This window comes from Ascaphus truei, chromosome 11, assembly GCF_040206685.1.
Source record: "Ascaphus truei isolate aAscTru1 chromosome 11, aAscTru1.hap1, whole genome shotgun sequence".
NCBI lineage: Eukaryota > Metazoa > Chordata > Amphibia > Anura > Ascaphidae > Ascaphus > Ascaphus truei.
The window spans coordinates 60,740,459-60,761,529 of NC_134493.1; the positions used below are offsets into that span (position 1 = coordinate 60,740,459).

At 42.8% G+C, this 21,071-nt stretch overlaps 1 protein-coding gene across 1 annotated transcript; it reads left to right on the forward strand.

Moving 5' to 3' along the window:
- Positions 1-20,132: 20,132 nt before the first annotated feature.
- LOC142462912 (taste receptor type 2 member 7-like) lies at positions 20,133-21,071 on the forward strand. Its single transcript, XM_075565128.1, has one exon. The coding sequence runs from the start codon at positions 20,133-20,135 to the stop codon at positions 21,069-21,071; it is 939 nt and encodes a 312-aa protein (XP_075421243.1).

The window sequence follows — 21,071 nt, forward strand, 5'->3', positions numbered from 1 at the left end:
CTGCTTAAAATGTTTGTCCCGGGTCACACGATTTCTGTTAGAGGCCCTGATTCTCCCACAAATAACACTTACAAGATAGCTCGGGAACGCACACACCCAGAAAGGGAGAAATCTCTGCACAGAACATAAAGTCTCCAGCTGTTATTCTGCAGGTCCCTGTATCTCATGTCTGTTCATGTTGGGTACAGCAGTCTAGGAGAGAGCCATATACATTTAGGAAGGACTCTACCCCTCCCTTAGCCCTGTATGTTGCCTTTAGGTAACACGTAGGTTTCCAGTTTGGGAATGTGACACAGGAATAAAATGTTCTAGTATCTTTCATCAGACTCTTAGCGGGACTCGTGAATATGGAGAATACGCAAATTAACAAAACCTTTCTGTAAATAAAATAATTCATTTATGCTATTTATAGCTTGGAAATTTCCAAATGTTTCTCCAAAAATGTAAAATAAAGGTCATTAAACTCTCTGGGGCCTATGCAGATATCTCCGCCAAAAAAACTCTGCCGCTTGTTTTTGATTCGCCATTTTTTGCCTTTTTTATTTCACGTTATGCAGAAAGGCACGAATCCCTGTAAGAGTAACATTTGTAAACATGGCGAGTAGTAAGAGTAACATTTGTAAACATGGCGAGTTGTCAGTGGCGTGATTCGCGTCAGCGGGAACAGAAGGAAATGGCGTTGCATGCAAATGCTGGTTTTTTTTGTTTGTTTGTTTTTCATTGTGCGCCACTCTCGCGAGACCTTCAATTAGTTGAGCGGCCTACTGTACAGTATTTAAATAATGTATTGTGATTCATCTTTCTCTGTGTTGTTTGGCGCAGTGAGCGAGAGGCAGACAGAGCTAGAATTTGGGAGGATTTTAGATTGTTGTTATAGTTGGATTGAATTTGATTGAATTGTGATAGTGTTGTCTTGTTTATTGTAAATTTCTTTAACCCACTTTTTGTCTTGTTAGGTTGAAAGTGTCTGAATGTGTCATTTTATTTATATTTGTGTTCTTTGTGAGTGTATGGAAGCTATGGAAGGGAGGAGTGGGAGTAGGCGTGAGAGTGATGGTGGTGTGACTGGCGGGGTGATTGGTGCTGCTGGGGTGAGTGGTGGTGTGACTGGTGTGGTGAGTGGTGCTGCTGGGGTGAGTGGTAGTGTGGTGAGTGGTGCTGCTGGGGTGAGTGGTGGTGTGACTGGTGTGGTGAGTGGTGCTGCTGGGGTGAGTGGTGGTGTGACTGGTGTGGTGAGTGGTGCTGCTGGGGTGAGTGGTAGTGTGGTGAGTGGTGCTGCTGAGGTGAGTGGTGGTGTGACTGGTGTGGTGAGTGGTGCTGCTGGGGTGAGTGGTAGTGTGGTGAGTGGTGCTGCTGGGGTGAGTGGTGGTGTGAGTGGTGGTGTGACTGGTGGGGTGCGTGGTGCTGCTGGGGTGAGTGGTAGTGTGACTAGTGTGGTGAGTGGTGCTGCTGGGGTGAGTGGTGGTGGTAGGATGAGTGGTGGTGTGACTGGTGTGGTGAGTGGTGCTGCTGGGTTGAGTGGTGTGACTGGTGGTGGTACGGTGAGTGGTGGTGGTAGGATGAGTGGTGGTGGTAGGATGAGTGGTGCTGCTGGGGTGAGTGGTGTGACTGGTGGTGGTACGGTGAGTGGTGGTGGTACGGTGAGAGGTGGTGTGACTGGTGTGGTGAGTGGTGCTGATGGGGTGAGTGGTGGTGGTAGGGTGACTGGTACACATTCTCCATTGTATTGTGACCTTCACCAACACTTAACATAGATAAAAAGTTACCATTTCTTCTAGAATGCAACATGCTTTCACAGATTCATTTCAAAGTAAAAATTGCTTGGTATTAGACATGGCGTGTCCATCCACCGATACAGAACGTCCAGAAGATACGTATAAAAATATGATTTTTCAAGCGATTGCATTCCAGGACGATAAGAAAGCAACTGTACGTGAATATATATGATTATATCAGCGGAAAACACAAATACTACAAAGAATCTACTCATCCCAACAAATGGAAAAGTGCAATTAGACAAAACGTAACAATTCATGAAAGTTTAATTCGAAAAAGACAACATCCTGGACAGAGAAACAGTTGTTGGAAAGTAAATGAATTGTGTCAGCGTCGGTTGGATCATGGCACCTATCCGAAGACAAACACATTATTCAACAGTTATCAAATGACAAATCCTCCTTCCCAGAGTGGCGTCTCCTCGGAGGCTGCAGCACAGTGCCCCACACAGTATTATTTGGAAGACGGAGCTAACTACTATGGAAACATTCCAAACTTCCAGCAACAATACCAGTGTGCAGGGGGATACATTAGCCAAACTCCATACATGCAGGGGGATACATTAGCCAAACTCCATACATGCAGGGGGATACATTAGCCAAACTCCATACATGCAGGGGGATACATTAGCCAAACTCCATACATGCAGGGGGATACATTAGCCAAACTCCATACATGCAGGGGGATACATTAGCCAAACTCCATACATGGCTCAGCCTGTGTACTGTGCAGAAAACAATGAGGATGACCGACAATTATATGCATCGCAATGCAATGATGACATCAACTATGTACGTACACGATATGCCTGCGTGTAACTCTGTATACCATTAAAGACAGTGTTGAGTTATTTCAATAAGGTATATGTCATGTACTATAACGTTAACATTATTGTGAATGACTTTATTTAAAATGAAAATAAAAATAAAAGAATAAAGTGCGCAACCCAAAACAAAACTTAACTGTGTTCAATCAATGTTAAACCATACACCATATATTAATTCCTTAAGAACATAAGTCTAGTGCTAACTAGTACTAAGTGAGGCACTACCCTACAGTGGAAGTGAGAAAATTATTAAGACCATACAAAACCGTTGGTGTCAGCGTATGCAGCTATAATTAAAGAGTGGCTCAGCACTCCCACGCACTAAGAGAAAAAAAGACAAAAAAAGCGCAAAACGCAAATGGTGAAGTATATCAATATTGTTAATTCAGTGATAAAGAGGTAAGTATTCTGCGTACATCATATATGTAAATCACAAGCATTCACGTGTAATACACGAGGTTACCGCACACCCGTCAGCAACAGTGATGGTTCCAGAGAAGTACCCCGACGGATCCTTTCCTGCTTTTATTGCGACATCATCTGTCTCTCACAGGATGCTATCTGGCAGCCAGCGTCTGAGGCACTTCAAAGGTCTGTGACGTAAGCCGCACTGTAGCGTCCTTTCTGTGCTCTGTTATGTCCTCGTGGTATGACAAAGAAGCGTCTCTGTAGCTTGTCACACACGTCCGTGTGGTTTTGGGCTGGCTGTGAGAGCCCAGCCGGCTAACAGCTGTGATGTCCCGCCTCGTGGCTCGCGTGCCTCGATGACGTCACTCGTCGGGCAGAAGGCAGAGCAGGGAATACCAGGGCAGAAGTAAACGCCGCCGTGCAGAGAAAAAGTCAATATGTGCACTAAGCACTTGGGAACACAACCGCATACAATACAAATACTCAGATTAAAAAGGTATCATAGGCAATAATCAATCCAACGCGTTTCGAAGCTGTAACGCTTCTTCAGGGATAAATTAATGACACTAACCCCTAGCAATAAATACCTAAGTCTCTAACATCATTGGTCAAACAATTAGATCAAATGGCCAATCATTATGTGAACTAATCATTGGGGGCATGCACTCGATCATAATATACTCACAGTTAATAAAAAAATTCATGCGACTTAAAAGAAATTGTAGTGACAACGATACTTTTATGAGACAAGCGGAGTTATTGTTCCGGCGCTTTATTGACCATCTGAAGAGAGAATTAGGTAAAGTGCAGCTTATCGATCGTAATGATCTTTTGATACATAAAAGAAAGGGTTTAACTAAAGAAAAAACACAAGAAGTAGATTTCGCATTTGTGACGGATTACAACATAGCCTAAAAAGCAATTGAGAAAGTAGTTTCCAAACACTGGGATATCTTGAGCAACGACCCAATTTTGGGTGAACATCTGGCAAAGACACCGAGGTTTATATATAGAAAAGCCTTGATTTAAAAAAACATTTTAGCTCCTAGTGATATAGGTAACCAGATACATCAAACAAATACTAAAAATTGGCTAGATAGGAAACCCAAGGGAAATTTTAACTGTGCAAAGTGTTCGGTTTGGTAAATATATGAATACAAATCGTAAGACTTTCTTTTCAAAAAAGACCAAAGAGATTTTTAATATAGAAGATTTTATTACTTGTGATTCAAACTACATAGTGTATCTAGGAAAACAAACAAAAAAATGGGGGAGCACAGGTTGAGGGACTAGACAGATGATTCAAACACTACGATGGTATAGGACTGTGATGTGAAATGAAGTGTAAAATAACGTGAACACTTACACGGCCTTGTGTAAATGCTTTCACATCAAGGTATCTTTGCTTTTGCTGTTTTCTCTTCTGTGTTCTCTCCGCTTGTACTTTTCTTCTCCTCTGTTGTGAAGTAAAGCGTCTCCGGTCTTCTCTACAGGAATGGCTTAAGATGTTGTCCTCAGAGTAGAATGCAATGAAAACAAATACGTAAGGGACAAGACAGAATATATATATAAAATAATTCTGGGATAGACGGTTGTATTTAAATCAAAAAAGCAGAGGAATACTGCATCCACTCACACGGACAAGCGTGAGTGACCTCTGGAGGGAGGTGTCTTTGATGGCACCTCACTGCAGGGCTGTCAAGCACCCTTCCTGTTTTTCACACTAAACAATAGGGAAAAAGGGGTTAAGGGGCGGAGGTAGGTTAAAATATAACCATGTGAGGTTAGAAGGAGACTCACACGGCCATGTGTGAGTAAGGACTGTAATTGGTATCTCTTCTCCCCTCTATGGAACTCCAAATCCAAACTTTCAGCCGAGTGTGTTAGTCACTCAAATAGTGCCTCTTTCACACGGTGGTACACAAGGGTACACGGGTGAGGTAATCTTGATCTTTATTAAACACCAACAGTACAAAGCCCCAACAAAACATTTTAAAGCACTTAGTCAAAACGACTAAGAGCTGGGTAAGCATAAAAACAGCCAGTCTATCAGAAAATGTTCGTGCAGGATACTCAAGTGCGCAGCTAACTCTCCGCGTCCGGGTGGTGTGCTGCGCTCCTACTTCCTGCTCCTGACGGTGGCTGAAGTAGTAAAAAAGTACTCAGGGATATTAGCAACGCGTTTCGCCCTTCTTGGGCTTCCTCAGGCTCCGTAGCATAGTGTATCTATTAGAATGTACATGTGGATTACACTATGTGGGGAGAACTAAACGTAGCCTCAAATTAAGAATTCAGGCGCACATTCGCAATATAAAAAATGGTTTTGAGAAACATAGTGTCTCAAGACATTTTTTAACACATCATCAAAAAGATCCCTCATTTTTAACTTTCATTGGCATTAAACATGTACCACGGAATAGGAGAGGGGGGGACAGATTAAAATCCCTATCTGCACAGGAATCTTATTGGATACACCAACTAGATTGTATGGCCCCGAAAGGGTTAAATGAGGATCTGGATGTGTGGGCATTTTATTAGACAATTTATTAGAGATTCTGACTTTGTAATAGAACATTTTTTTAATTCATTATGGTTTTTTTTTTTTTATAACTTTGATTTTATTGGGTGAAATAAAACATACATGGTAACACCATCCATTGTCTTCAATGACATCACCTCATTTTGTGTTTTTATACAATCAACCAAAAACTTGACATACTAGACTCACGAGACGAACAGGGGAACATGAAACACAAGCGAGCTAGAAAGGAGGGAAGGGAGGGAAGAGAGGGGGGGGGGGCGGGGAGGCGCGAGGAGTGTTCCATATTTGCGACCGGGGGGGGGGGGGTGTGCAGGAATTCTGGACTCTTGCCACCCAAGCGGCTATAATCTTCCACTAGGGCGCTGTGCGCTTACGTGTGTATAGACCTCTCTCTCAGAGAACAAGGACCACTTCTCTCCTGCCGCTCCGACTCTGACTACCTCTTTCTAGGGGGCCCTATTATAGCATGGATCCCGCTCACTCTCCAGGCTCCCTGTCCCTATACTGTCATGGATCCGTTTCATTACCGGAGATCGCACCAAATTCTGTTTCTGATCTTGGGAATAATTGGAATATCCGGTTGTTTCCATAATGCCGCGATCTCGCATCTGGTGGCGGTAGCCAGATGTGTAATCAATTTATGTGTGGCGTTTGATAGCCCCTCGATTCGTCTGCCCAACAAAAACAGCCACGGGTCCAAGGGGATCTCCACTTCTAACAGTCGTTGAACAACAGTCGTTGAAGCCAATCTTTAATTTCCACCCAAATCGGGGTCACCTTCGTACAAGACCACAGCATATGGAATAAGTCCGCTCTGTCTCCGCACTGTTTGGGGCAGAGCGGAGAGTAGCCTTTGACAAATTTAGATAATTTAGTGGGCGTATAATACCACCTCATCAGGACTTTATATGCGTTCTCCTTTAATGTAGTACAGATAGAGCTTTTAGCGGCCACCTGCAGGATCCTATCCAGTCCTCGTCTTCTAATGTCTCTCCCAGGTCCACTTCCCACTGTCTCATGTAATTAAGTTTGGGTTGGTCGTCCGTCTCCGGGCACACTACTTCCCTGTACATTCTAGAGGTTATTCCCCTTGTGTCCGTATCTCTTGAACAGAGCTGCTCAAAATTTGTTCTCCGGGGCCGAATTGGGGCTTCGTTATAGAAGGCCCTGATCTGGAGGTATCTAAAGAATTCGGTGTTCGGTATATTTTTCTCCTCTTTAATATGATCAAATGTTTTTATATATTGCCTGCCCTCCAGATCATTTAGACGGAGATACCCTGCTTGAATCCACTTTGAGAAAATAGAGCTATCCATACCTGGAGCAAAGTTTGGATTCCCCCACATGGGAGTCATCAGAGAGTTCAGGGATGTGAGATGACACTTAAACTTAACAGCATCCCAAGTCCTTAAGGAGCTGACCATGGTCTGCAGCGGAGTCCGCATAGCGGCTCGACTTTTTTTGGGCAGCCAGATTAGGTTCTGAATATCTACCGGTGCGCAGCATTCTTTTTCTAATGCTACCCACCTCCGAAGGCTCGGATCTGTGTGCCACTGCACAATCTGGCTCAGCTGGGCTGCCTCGTAGTAGGCGAACAAGCATGGCACCCCCAACCCTCCTCTCGAGGTCGGCTTCCTCAAGACTGCTTTATTAATTCGTGGGCCTTTTTTATTCCAGATAAACTTTGTTATTAAGGACTGAAACGAGAGGATATCGTCTTTTATCAGGGGGATCGGGAGGGCCTGGAAAAGGTACAGCACCCGTGGCAGGAGATTCATTTTCACACTATGAATACGGCCTATCCACGAGATGCTACACTCCGCCCATCTCCGGAGATCCTCTCGAAGAGTCCGAAACAACCTGGGATAATTTGCTTTATATAAAGCCTTATACTCCTTTGTGATATATACCCCTAGGTATTTGATCATAGAGGGTTGCCATTTAAAATTAAAATTGAGTCCGATTAGTTTTTCTACTGGTTTAGGTAAATTTATATTGAGGGCTTCGGATTTGGCCTGATTAATTTTGAACCCTGAAATTTGTTTGAAGGTCTCCAGAATTGAGAAGACATTGGGCAGGGAGGTGAGAGGATTTGATAATGTCAGGATCACATCATCCGCGTAGAGTGCCACTTTGTGTGACTGCCCTTTTACAGCTATTCCCGTAATATCCGGGTTGTTTCTTAGATGTGCCGCCAAGGGTTCTACGCATAGGGCGAACAGCAAGGGGGACAGCGGGCATCCCTGACGTGTGCCGCTCCGAATTTGAAATTGCTCTGATGGGAACCCCTGATGCCGCACCTTTGCCGTTGGCCCCTCGTATAAAGCCATGATGGCCTCCAAGAGACGTCCCTCAAAGCCAAATGCCCCAAGCGTCTTCCTCAAGTAGGGCCAATCGATCCTGTCAAAGGCTTTCTCTGCATCCAGACTCAGTACCATCAACGGGATATTCTGTTTTTTTGCCAAATCCACCAAATCTATTATCCGTCTGGTATTGTCTGCCGCTTGCCTTCCTCCGATGAACCCCACCTGATCTGGATGAACTAACCTGGGAAGGACAATACCCACTCTATTGGCTAGTAATTTGGAGAAAATTTTAACATTCGTGTTAATCAACGAGATGGGCCGGTAGCTCTTACAGTCTGCCGGGTCCTTACCAGGTTTATGGATCAGGGAGATGGACGCCTGAAGCATCTGAGCTGGAAACGAGGCCCAGTGTAAGATTGAATTAAATAGTTTTAATAGATGTGGGGCTAGAATTTTCAAGTATTTTTTATAGTATAAGTTGGAGAAACCATCTGGACCGGGCTCCTGGGCAGGCTAAGTGACTTTACAACTACCGTTAACTCTTCTAAAGAGAAGTCCGTCTGTAACGCTTCCTTCTCCACCCGGCTCAATGTCGGTAATTTGGCTTCTTTTAAGAATTCCCTGAGATTGTCCCTCGTCTTTTGATTGTGTATGACCTTACCGCCATCGTAGAGCATCTCATAGTAGCTTTTGAATTCCGCTACGATCCGTTTAGGATTAGAAGTAAGCTCTCCCCCATGTGTGCGTATAGTTTGTATATGGTAATTAGGAATTTTGTTTTGGAGTCGATTTGCTAATAGGGTGTCCGGCTTGTTCGCCTTCTCAAAGTACCTACGCCTGGACCAGCTCATCTCCTTTTCCGCCTGGGAGGCCAATCTGATATTCAACTGCTGTTTGGTCTCTAAAAGTGCACTTAGGGTGCCCTCATCCCTGGATACTTTATGTGCCTCTGTTAGGGCCGATAATTTTTCCTGTAGGGCTTTTATCTGTTTCTCCTGTTCCCTCCTGCGTCTAGCAGCTAGGCACATGAGGGAGCCTCTGAGAGTAGCCTTATGGGCCTCCCACAGGGTGGTGTGGGACGAGACACTCCCTACGTTCTCAGAGAAGAAATCCACAATCCTCTCGCCAATTTCTTTCTGAATGTTTGGTATTTTCAGTAACAGCTCGTTTAGTCTCCAGTTTGCTCCAGGTCTGTCTAGTAAATTTAGAGTGCACCGCAGCTCAATGTGTGCGTTGTCGGACTACGAAATATCATGGATCCCTGTGTGGGAGACCACTGGGACCAGTCTATTGGATACTAGGAAGTAGTCCAGCCGGCTGTATCGGTTGTGTGGGTGGGAGAAGAAGGTATAATCTCTACTTTGGGGATGTTGTTCCCGCCAGATATCTACCAGTTGGCAATCTTTTAACCCTTGGGTAATTTGATGGACATCTAGCCTAGGGGGGAGATTAGCTACCGTGCACGGTCCAATTTGGGGTTCAGTGTCCTGTTAAGGTCCCCCGCTATGATCATGTTTCCCTTGGCTTCCTTTTGTAGTTTTCGGAAGAAAAGGGAAAAGAAATCTGCCGAAGTTTCACAGGGTGCATATACTGATGCTAATGTGACAGGTTTCCCTTGGATTGATCCCACCAAAATCAGAAATCTGCCCTCCCTATCCGACACTTTTTTCTCGACTGTGAAATCTATCCTATTGTGTATGGCTATCGCTATTCCCCTTTTTTTCACCTGGGCGGATGCTAAATGTACTACGCGGAAGTCCTTATCTATAAATTTTGGGTAGCTGTCCCTAGAAAAGTGTGTCTCTTGGAGAAAGAGGAGGTCGGCTTTAAGTCGTTTGTAGTCCCTGAGGGCTAGCTTGCACTTCGCCGGACTGTTAAAGCCCTTAACGTTGTGAGAAATACACCGGACCTCGTTATTCAGAGTACTTTAATTGTAACCTGAATCTGTCGGTGTCTTCCTGAGCCATTCTGAATCCTCTGGATGGCGTGAAGATCCCGTTCTCCGACTCCTTTTTTTTCATCGTCGCCTTTCTTCTGCGCCCTGCCAGGGGAGTAGGGCATGTGGTGGGGGGAAGTGATACAGAGGGGAAACACATCAGGGGGGACAACAAGGAAACATCAACATAAATACATATAAACAGACTGAACTGTGGTATCGGCTCTAGGACTTCCCTGTCCCACAGCCCATCCCATTGCCTTTAGGACAGAGGCTCTAGCGGGTCCCCGACCTCGCCCTCACCCTCCTCCCCAAATGACTTTAGTCGGTTCTGGGGGCCCAACCCCTTCCCGACCCAATTGAGACTCATGCCGACTCCGGGGTAGTCCATTCGGCTCGCACCCCATGTCCGCGCTCTATTTACACCCTAACTTATAAAGGGGTTACCACCCCTAACTGGATAGCTATAAGTGCCAGCATCTCCTCGTTTGCCTGGCTGCCTGCCCTTATCTTGTCCAATGCTCTTTAGCCTACGGATGCCCTATTCCTCACCCTTCCTCTTTTGCCTCCCTGTGTTTGCAGCTTATTGGTTCTGACCGCTCTTTCCCACTACGTGGTTCTATCTTTCTTCGTTTAGAACCTTTAGTGCTGCCGACTTTCTAACTCTGCTGCACCTTTCTCTCAACATAGCCCCTAGACCTATATCCTCTCTGTTAATATGTCTTCTGCTTCCTTCTCTCACTTCCCCCCACCATCAAAAACTTCCACATGCCTTCAGCCTCCTACACCCTACATCCTACAGCCTCTCGCCCCCTCCATCTACTCTGCACTACTCCCCTACCTCCCCTCTATCTCTGACTTCCTTCCATCCGTATCTCCTACTTGCCAATAACTTACTTCCCCCTTCTGTGTGACTTACTCTCTCTCTTACCTTTCTTACCTCCGGCTCAGTCCTCTATTCTACCTCAGTTGACTATTTGATCCGTCCCCTCTCCTCCCCTACGTCTACTTCCCCCTACTTTTCTGTCTCCACCTCCACCCTTCCCCTACATCTCTTATCATTCTATCATTCTATCTCAGCTTTCTGTTTGGCTTCCGTTCCTATTTTCCTCAATCCTTTGTTCATTCTTCCCCTTCACCCTTTTATCCCTCTATCTCTCTCTCCTCTCTTTCCCTTCTTCTCTCTGTCTACTTGCGGTGGACTATCTCCTTGTTGTTGCTCTGCGGTGCGTCGCTGTTTCTTTAATGCGTTCCGGCGCTTTGTGTCCCTGTACGATGACGTCATCTGGCTCGATTGCCTCCTCCAGATGGCGTCGGCCCTCGCGGTTCCGGCTGATGATAACATCCGGTTTCCTGTTTCCGGCCGCCATTTTGGAAGTTACTCTGCCACGAGGAGGAGGTGGTGCGCGCTCTCTCTTCCCGCCCTTGGGGTCCTTCCTCGTTCTGCGCCTCACGCTGGCTCTCTCCGCTCTCCAGCACCGCCGCCATCTTCCACCACTTGAAGGTAAGGCAAAATCAACTTGTTTTACAGGGATTTTTCCTTTTTCTTTTCCCGTAGCGTGTCTTTTGATCGACGTTGTTCTCCACTGACCTTGTTGTATTTAAACAGAGGGCTGCCACTCCTCCCTTTGAGGATCCTGTAGCGGGCATTTCAGTAGGCGGTGAAGGTGTGAGTGGGCAAAAGCTTTTATTTGGCGGACATTTTGGCAAAACAGGCAGGCAATTTTGGGCAATTTCGCGAACAATGCAACTTCGCACCAACTTGTATAACTTTATTTGAGCACAACCGTGCGCCTTTGTGGGACCAATGCCGCCACTTGTCAGCGTTTTTTCCCCATGGCTTTAGGTGAGCCATTACCTCCGCTCCACTCTGGTTCTAGTGCTTCTGCTTCGCCCACCACCTGAACCGGGGCATCCCTTAGGCCTAGTTTTGCCAGGAACTCCGGGCCCTCCGTGGGGTCCCTCATTGTGAATGCCCTCCCATTCCTCGCCACCTGCAACCCGAACAGGAAGGTCCATCTATAGCACACGTTTTGTTCGCGGAGGACCTTTGTGAAGGGAAACAGGTTGCGGCGTCTGAGCAGTGTGGCTGGAGAGAGATCCTGAAACACGAGCATTTTATTACCCTCATAATTCACAGTTGATAGGGGCCGTGTTTGCCGCAGTATAGCTTCTTTTGTGGTGAAAAAGTGCAGTCGGATAATAATGTCCCGCGGTTGCTCGTTCTGCACTGGGTGCACACGGAGGGCCCTGTGGCATCGATCAAGGGCCAAGGCGTCCTTGCTGAGGTCGGGGAGAAGGGTCTCCATCCATCTTGTGATGTAGTCAGTGCAATCTCCCACCTCTTCAGAAACCCCCCGGATCCGCAGGTTGTTCCGTCTGTCACGGTTCTCTGCGTCCTCTTGTCGCTTCCGCAGCTCGTCTATTTGCCTCTGAAGGTCCCCTGTTCTTTTGTCAGTTTTTTTTACTACTTTTATGGTCTGGTCCATCTTTTTCTCGAGATCGTCAGTTCTTGTGCCCAATTTCACCACATCCCACTTTACTTCCTTTATTTCTGCCTGTAGGAGTGACTTTAGATCGTTGTAAAGTCTCTCAAAATCGCATCTCCTAACCGGCAATAATGCTTAGTTGCTGGGGCCCTCCTCCTCACCTTCCAGCTCGGTGTCCGTGTCTGGATTTGAAGACGGCGCCATTTCCTCCAGGCCCCCGCTTGCGCCGGCTCCGCCGAAATAAGCCCGAACATCAGCTGATTTCGGCTTTTTCTGGGTGCCTGTTTTTTTCGGGGGCCATCCTGGGATGTTAAGTGAGGATGCCTGAGTTTTTTGATTTAAAATATTTTATTTTCGGGTGTTTTAAAGTTATTTTCTACTATGCGCGGCACGGAGCTAGAAACTTATGCTGCCATCTCTGTGTCCTTCGCGCATGCGCCTCTTCATTATGGTTTTTATTGTGATTTTAAATGCGGCTAGTCTACTACATTGAGCAAGCATCTGATCTCCTTTACTACCTGGGGTTTTTTTCCTGTCCAGATGCGATTTTAACATTATCTATTTACAACTGTTTTAGTCTGTACTTATGAATGATATGTTTCTAACAAAGTTCTCTTATTTTATTCATTTTTTTCTCTATTTCTATTTTCCAGAGAATTTTCATTAAAGATGTGTACTTAAATATGTTTTTTATTAACTGTGAGTATATTATGATCGAGTGCACGCCCCCAATGATTAGTTCACATACTGATTGGCCATTTGATCTAATTGTTTGACCAATGATGTTAGAGACTTAGGTATTTATTGCTAGGGGTTAGTGTCATTAATTCATCCCTGAAGAAGCGTTACAGCTTCGAAACGCGTTGGATTGATTATTGCCTATGATACCTTTTTAATCTGAGTTTAATTGTGTTCCCAAGTGCTTAGTGCACATATTGACTTTTTCTCTGCACGGCGGCGTTTACTTCCGCCCTGGTATTCCCTGCTCTGCCTTCTGCCTGACGAGTGACGTCATCGAGGCGCGCGAGCCACGAGGCGGGACATCACAGCTGTTAGCCGGCTGGGCTCTCACAGCCAGCCCAAAACCACACGGACGTGTGTGACAAGCTACAGAGATGCTTCTTTTTCATACCACGAGGACATAACAGAGCACAGAAAGGACGCTACAGTGCGGCTTACGTCACAGACCTTTGAAGTGCCTCAGACGCTGGCTGCCAGATAGCATCCTGTGAGAGACAGATGATGTCGCAATAAAAGCAGGAAAGGATCCGTCGGGGTACTTCTCTGGAACCATCACTGTTGCTGACGAGTGTGCGGTAACCTCGTGTATTACACGTGAATGCATGTGATTTACATATATGATGTACGCAGAATACTTACCTCTTTATCACTGAATTAACAATATTGATATACTTCACCATTTGCGTATTGCGCTTTTTTTGTCTTTTTTTAATTTAAAATGAACCTGTAATCTGCATAATATAACTAACGCTTGCGCTAACATACTCAGACACCATAATGTGACCGATGTTAAGCTAGCGACAATATCATAGTAACTGTAAGCAATGTATTATTGTACATAAATGATATATACTCTTATTCAATATGTGCATAAATAACATATGCACCGTGCACAACTAACTCTGAAATAGCAGATCGATGTGTTGTACTACAGTAGATATTTAAATGTTCATAATATTGAAGTATTATCCTTATGTCACGTGTTTACGTGCTAATGTAGAGATGCAGACACGACACAATGACAATATGCCTGATGACGCCCATCTGACATGTGCGCACAAACTTACTATTGGCCGGACATAATGCTGAACAACATGATAGAGGCTGTTAGTCAGCGACATACGAGAATAAATTTATTGGAGCCATGCAAACAACATTTTTACAAGACGCGGAAATATTTCCAGAAGTATACATTATGCATTAACGCTGATGTGCGCTAATTTAGATGAGCAATATTTTCTGTGTGGCGTTTGCGCTTACAGAGGACCCGCGCTCTTCACCTAGGCATTTCAATTAATGCCAGTTGATCGCATGAATATATAAACGTACTAACATTCCCTTCTGCGAAGTATCGCCATGGCAACGTGCTATCAAATGACGTTGCGGGGTCACGTTGGCATGTCAGCGTGACGTCACGTGACCATGCAACGTCATTTCATTCCAGGTGAGGAAGAGAAAGTAAGGGGAGAAGTAGGGGGAGCACGGAGGGAAGCAGAAAGGGATGCGCGAGATGAAAAGATGGCAGTCCGCTGATTTCACATATACAATGTTACATCAATTATATTGTTTTATACACATAGTAGAACACTATATTTTGAATCAAACTGATATATTCAATGCACTTTATATTTTTTACAGAAACAATTAAAGAACAACGACACTACTAATTTCATATTTCACGAGGCTCAAAGATCATCTTCAACAACTATTGATGTTTATGTTTAAAAGACTGTCTAGCTTAAACATCAAGTACAATGTCAATGCGAGGAATTATTATATATTTTATGTCATGCATTATATACATACAATGTAGGACAAATACTCGTTCAGAATAAGTATGTATGCTTTAGTTATACAGCTCGAACACAATATGTAGTACAATATTTCTATATATAGTACACAAATTAAATAGTTACATGTTTCACAAGCAATTAGTATGTATATTCATGCTCCATAAAATGGCATATAGAAACTTTATATTGTTCAATTGTACAATACATATACGCAGAATCTAATAACTAATTAGGTACGATTTTAAAAGCATTCTTAATGAAAAATATTTTTTTCTTATTCAAGAACAGATATATTATATACGAACATTTTATACTCACTATTTGAACAATGACACCTCTGAATTACATCAAAGATGCTCTTTAAGATGATGATTACTTCATATAATGTTGATGTAAAACATGCAAATATATCAGAGCTTTATCTAGAAGAACCATTTCGACAAACATTAAATAAAGATGAGATTTGTTACAGCCAACTGATGTGGGGAAACCATGGTTGTGTGTGCTTCAGAGCATGCGCACACATAAAAAAGACACACAAAACATTGTTGGTGTGCGCATGTGCATGATTGTGTATAAACTGGATGACGACTGTACATCCGCACATGTCGTTCATTTAAATGAAAGTCACTACATGCCCACACACACAAACACGGACACACTACAATTATTGAGTGAAGATAATCCATTGTAGGACAAGTATGATTGTTTGCTTAATGTGATTTGTCAAAGAATACCTTCCACTGTGTATGTGCGTGTTCGTCACTATTTTTAAAAATGTGAGTTGCTGATCATTTTTGATCATCTCAAAGAATGTAATTGATTACATTAAAGTCACCTACTTGTGAAACCTTGAATGTTGTTTCACCAAAATATGTATAAGATGTGCATTCCAACATGAATGTTCATTTGTAATACTATACTGTTACATTAACATAATCATATTATTTAATACATATCAGAGTATAGTTCTATTTACACCACAGCTGTAAGCTGGGTTTACATCTAAACACACAACTATTGTAGTGTTGAGCCAAACATCACATACATTACACGTAGCACTAAAACACATATATAAATGTACGTCTAATGTTAAGCATTCACCCCTCATGCACTGTTATTTTATATATTGAAAAATGGTTCCAAACTTGTTTCAATACATTAACATACCATAGGCACATGGTCACGTACACACAAGATGTGTTCATCCATCGTTAGCCTAGGATGATGAAAATATTAGAATCAATTTTGGAGTAATAAACAATTAAAGAATATTAGAAGCTTAACACATATATTGTTGCTTACCTGAGAAATAGGTGGCTATAACATTATGACGTGTCTCCACCCCACTGGCTGTCTGCTCCTGCTCCCCTGCATCATAGCCAGGAGGGACCTGCTCTAAACCCTCCCGTATGTTACCTGGAACATTGTGCGTAATGCAATATTGTGCAAAAGGCAACAACAGATCACTATAGCAGACACCTTCTTATGCTTGTACTGTAGTGCACCCCCAGATTTATCAAAACACCTGAAACGACTTTTTAACAATCCATATGTCCACTCAATAACCGATCGAGTGGATATATGTGTCACATTATATCTCTCCTCTGCAAGGGTGGCAGGGTTAGCCAGTGGGGTTAGGAGCCACAGTTGTACCCCATATCCTGAGTCACCTACAAAATATTTATGTGAAAGATTATTCCAAAGTATAATCTTGAAAATTTTGAAATTTATATTATATGAGTCGTATTTACCACACATATACACATATAACAAACTAGATATTACCGCTTCATTGTTGTCTATATACTTACCCACCAGCCAACCATGCTGAAAACAACCTGATTCAAAAGCATGCTACACTGAGGAGTTCCTGAGGATCGAAGGATCGTGGCTAGAACCTGGGAATTTTGCTACCACATTCAGAATTTTCATGGTGGCATCGCATATGACCTGCACATTCATGGAGTAAAAGTGTTTCCTATTACGGAACACATGATCATGTAAACTTGGCTGGGTCAAAGCAACATGTGTGCTATCGATTGCACCTATCACGCATTGCAGCCTGGCTATGGTGCAAAAGCCATTTCTGAGTTCCAGCCACTCTGTCTGCTCTTTAGGAAAATGTATATAATTCCTAGCGCGTCTCTTCAGTGCACATAGAAACTGTCTAAGGGCCCGCAAGAATGCCGACTGCGAGACCCCGCATACTATCCCCACAGTTGTCTGAAAAGATGCGGAAGCAAGAAAATGTAATGAGCTGAACATGTTAACAAGGCCAGGGACTGCATGACCTCTGCCTGTTGGTGAATCTAATTAATCTCTTAACTCTGCGTAAAGAGTTAAGATTGCTGCTCAACTCAATCGATATCGGATAACAATTTCATCCTCACTTAGCCCCTCCAAATAAGTATGTTCCTGAACTAAACATTGCCATAGCATGACCTGTCTCCTCTCCTTGTCTCTCCACCCTCTCCTCTCTCCTGTCCTCCCCCCTCTCCTCTCTCCTCTCCTCCCCTCTCTCCTCTCTCTCTTCCCCTCCCCCTCTCCTCCCCTCTCCTCTCTCTCTCCTCTCTCCCCTGTCTCTCCTCCCAAACAACTATTCTTCTTCCAATCATAAACTGTCTCATCTGAATCCCTTCACCCACCATGTCTACCTCCAAGTACTGTGTGATTTTAGATGAGTTTAAATACCTATGTAATGAAGACACGTGAGTTGCAGTAATAAAATATGTTAATTAACCTAGGTGTAATAAATAAGATACATGTGTTTTAAGAAGCAATTAATGTATTAATTAGCATGGACTACTCATTCTTAAATACGTATAATTCAATGACATGATCTCACACGTAGCCAACAATCATACATGATATTGTAAATGCTTGTTTGAGGATAATGTATACATATTACATGGAACATGGTCACATTGCTATAAACAGATCCTGAAATATACTCAAACAACATGAAATAAATCATTCCTTCTAATAGTAAGTTATCGACGTGTGTTGAGCAAATAAAACACATTTATACACATTAATGTGATTGAACATTGGAAGACAAAGATTCATCTCTAAACATTAATATATTATGACATAATCTATGTGTTATTACATATGGTTGAAATCCTTTTTGATTATGTAACCAGTAACACTATATGACAACAGTCTCAATATTTTTTTTAGATATGTTAAAGATGAACATACTGTAAATGAGAATTGGAAATAAAACATTTGTGATTACAAACACATTGCATATGTGCATGCATACAAGATGCACAATGACAAGGTAATATATACAACATGCACAATGACAAGGTAAAATATACAATATGCACAATGACAAGGTAATATATACAATATGCACAATGACAAGGTAATATATACAATATGCACAATGACAAGGTAATATATACAATATGCACAATGACAAGGTAATATATACAACATGCACAATGACAAGGTAATATATACAATATGCACAATGACAAGGTAAAATATACAATATGCACAATGACAAGGTAATATATACAACATGCACAATGACAAGGTTATATATACAAGATGCACAATGACAAGGTAATATATACAACATGCACAATGACAAGGTAATATATACAATATGCACAATGACAAGGTAATATATACAATATGCACAATGACAAGGTAATATATACAATATGCACAATGACAAGGTAATATATACAATATGCACAATGACAAGGTAATATATACAACATGCACAATGACAAGGTAATATATACAACATGCACAATGACAAGGTAATATATACAACATGCACAATGACAAGGTAAAATATACAATATGCACAATGACAAGGTAATATATACAATATGCACAATGACAAGGTAATATATACAATATGCACAATGACAAGGTAATATATACAATATGCACAATGACAAGGTAATATATACAATATGCACAATGACAAGGTAATATATACAACATGCACAATGACAAGGTAATATATACAATATGCACAATGACAAGGTAATATATACAATATGCACAATGACAAGGTAATATATACAATATGCACAATGACAAGGTTTTGTCTTTTGTATCGAAGAGTTATCCTTTTATGTTTATGTTTCTGGTGTTATATAATTACTGTATTGCACAGCATTGTTGGAAATTTAGTCCATCAGTATAATATGACTGTGCAGTTAATATATACAATAGGTGCAGTGCTACATAGAGGCTCGGGATAAAGTTCATGAGCCAATCAGAAGAGGAAGATGCTTACACTTAGCTAATGCTTTCAATATTTAACTTTTATAGATAACAAATATGGCATAGTTATATATGTAAGTTCAACATTATTTGTCATAACAATAAAATGACTTGTTAATATTTAATACAATGTATGACATTGTTGGAAGTGTACATTTAAGACATACAGATCTGAACATCCATTGAGCCTGACGAACGTTAAAGTTTCTGAACCACTTCTATAATCCTAGCATGGACAAGCCATATATATTCACACATTTTAAACATAAGCAGTGACACAATAAAGTCAGGAAGATTCACGCTTCCATTTCTGAAAAACATTTTGGGTGGTAACAAACGTTAGCAGAAATATAAAGAAATGTGCCATTTGTAATGAGTCCATGCTGCATAAAACATATATTTAAGTCCCGTCTCGGCACTTCTTGACCAGCTTCTCCCCAACTTCTTGCCAACTTTTTGTGGCGTGGCCATTTGGCGTAAAATTCTCCACTTGGGAGTGGCGATCAGACGCAAGAAGGTGATCGGGGCTCCAAGAATACCACGAGTTTGAGAAGCTGGCGATGAGCTGCGAAAAAGACCTTCTTGCCAAGCGATCAGCAGATTGTTTTATCCGCCAAAAAAACACGGCGGATTTGTCTAATCTCGCCAGGTTATCTCTGCTTCCTGAATAGCTATAAGCACTTTTGGAGAAAACATGGCGGAAACTGAGCTTTCTGCATAGGCCCATCTGTCGTGACTTTTCTGTGAAGCACAAAGCTAATTTTAATTCTAAGTTCAGGTTCGGTGCCAGAGATGTGACCGGAGAGATCTCATATACAGGATCGGGAACCCAGAAAGAAGACACCAGAACATTTGCATGTGCTTTGCACACACGTTTATTTTATCCCGGCTCTGCCCTATGTGCCAGTCAGATACCGAGGCATCAGGTGTAACGCTCATACATCAGAAAGGAAGAGCAGAAACACACACAGAAGAGCAATATGCTGACTTGGGTTCATATGTTGGTGTTAATCATCAGTATAATTGCAACCATAGCAGGCACCATCTTCAACTCATGTATCATGACTGTGAGCTACAGAAACTGGAGAAAAGATACCAGCCTGAATCAGTGCGATCTCATCCTACTTAGTATGGGTTTGTCTAATTTAGATTTGCTGTGTATAATGAATACACAATCGTTCCTTTTTCTGGTCCGGTTTCACATCCAGTTCTACAGTGAGGTCCGCTCAGCTCTGTATTTTCTACAGATGTTCCTAGTTTACTTAAGCTTCTGGCTCACTGCCTGGCTCTGTGTCTACTACTGCATCAAAATTACCAACTTCATGCATCGTCTCTTCCTCCGAGTGAAGCTATGGATTTCCTCTGTGTTGCAGAAGCTGCTGCTGATGTCAGCCGTGGGATCCTTTATTATAAGTGTCCCAACGCTGTGGACTTGCCACCAAATAGATAACCGGGAAAACAGAACTCACAGTCTCACAGCCAACTGCAGTGTGGAGAATGAAACACCCGTTTTTTACATCTCTAACATAACCATCGCGGCCGTGCTAGGATGCTGTTTGCCATTTCTGCTATCATTCATTTCTATTGGGCTCACACTGACTTCTCTCTGGGGACACGTCTGGAGGATGAAGCAGAAGACATCAGACTTCAGCATTCCCCGGTTAGAGGTACATTCCAGAGCAGCCAGGAACATGATACTGCTTGTTGTCCTCTCCATGTCTGTCTGCCTAGCAAATATCTACCTCCTCTTGTATCCTAATGATCCAAAAAACATATGGTCACATATCTTTTGGTACGTTACCATGTCCTACCCCACAGCACAAGCCTTCCTACTAATCCAGGGGAACACCAAGTTAAGGAGAGTGTGTCAGGGAATCCTGCAGTGCATTAACCCTGTGAGAGCCCCATTACATAGTGTGATAGATTTTTTAGCTCGTGTTCTAGAGGAGATCAGATTCCGTGCTCATGCTTCAAGCCAGTCACTTGAAAAAGTCCCCTAG

Coding starts and splice junctions, on each gene's coding strand:
- LOC142462912 (XM_075565128.1), top strand. CDS start 20,133: ATGACTGTGAGCTACAGAAACTGGAGAAAAGATACCAGCCTGAATCAG.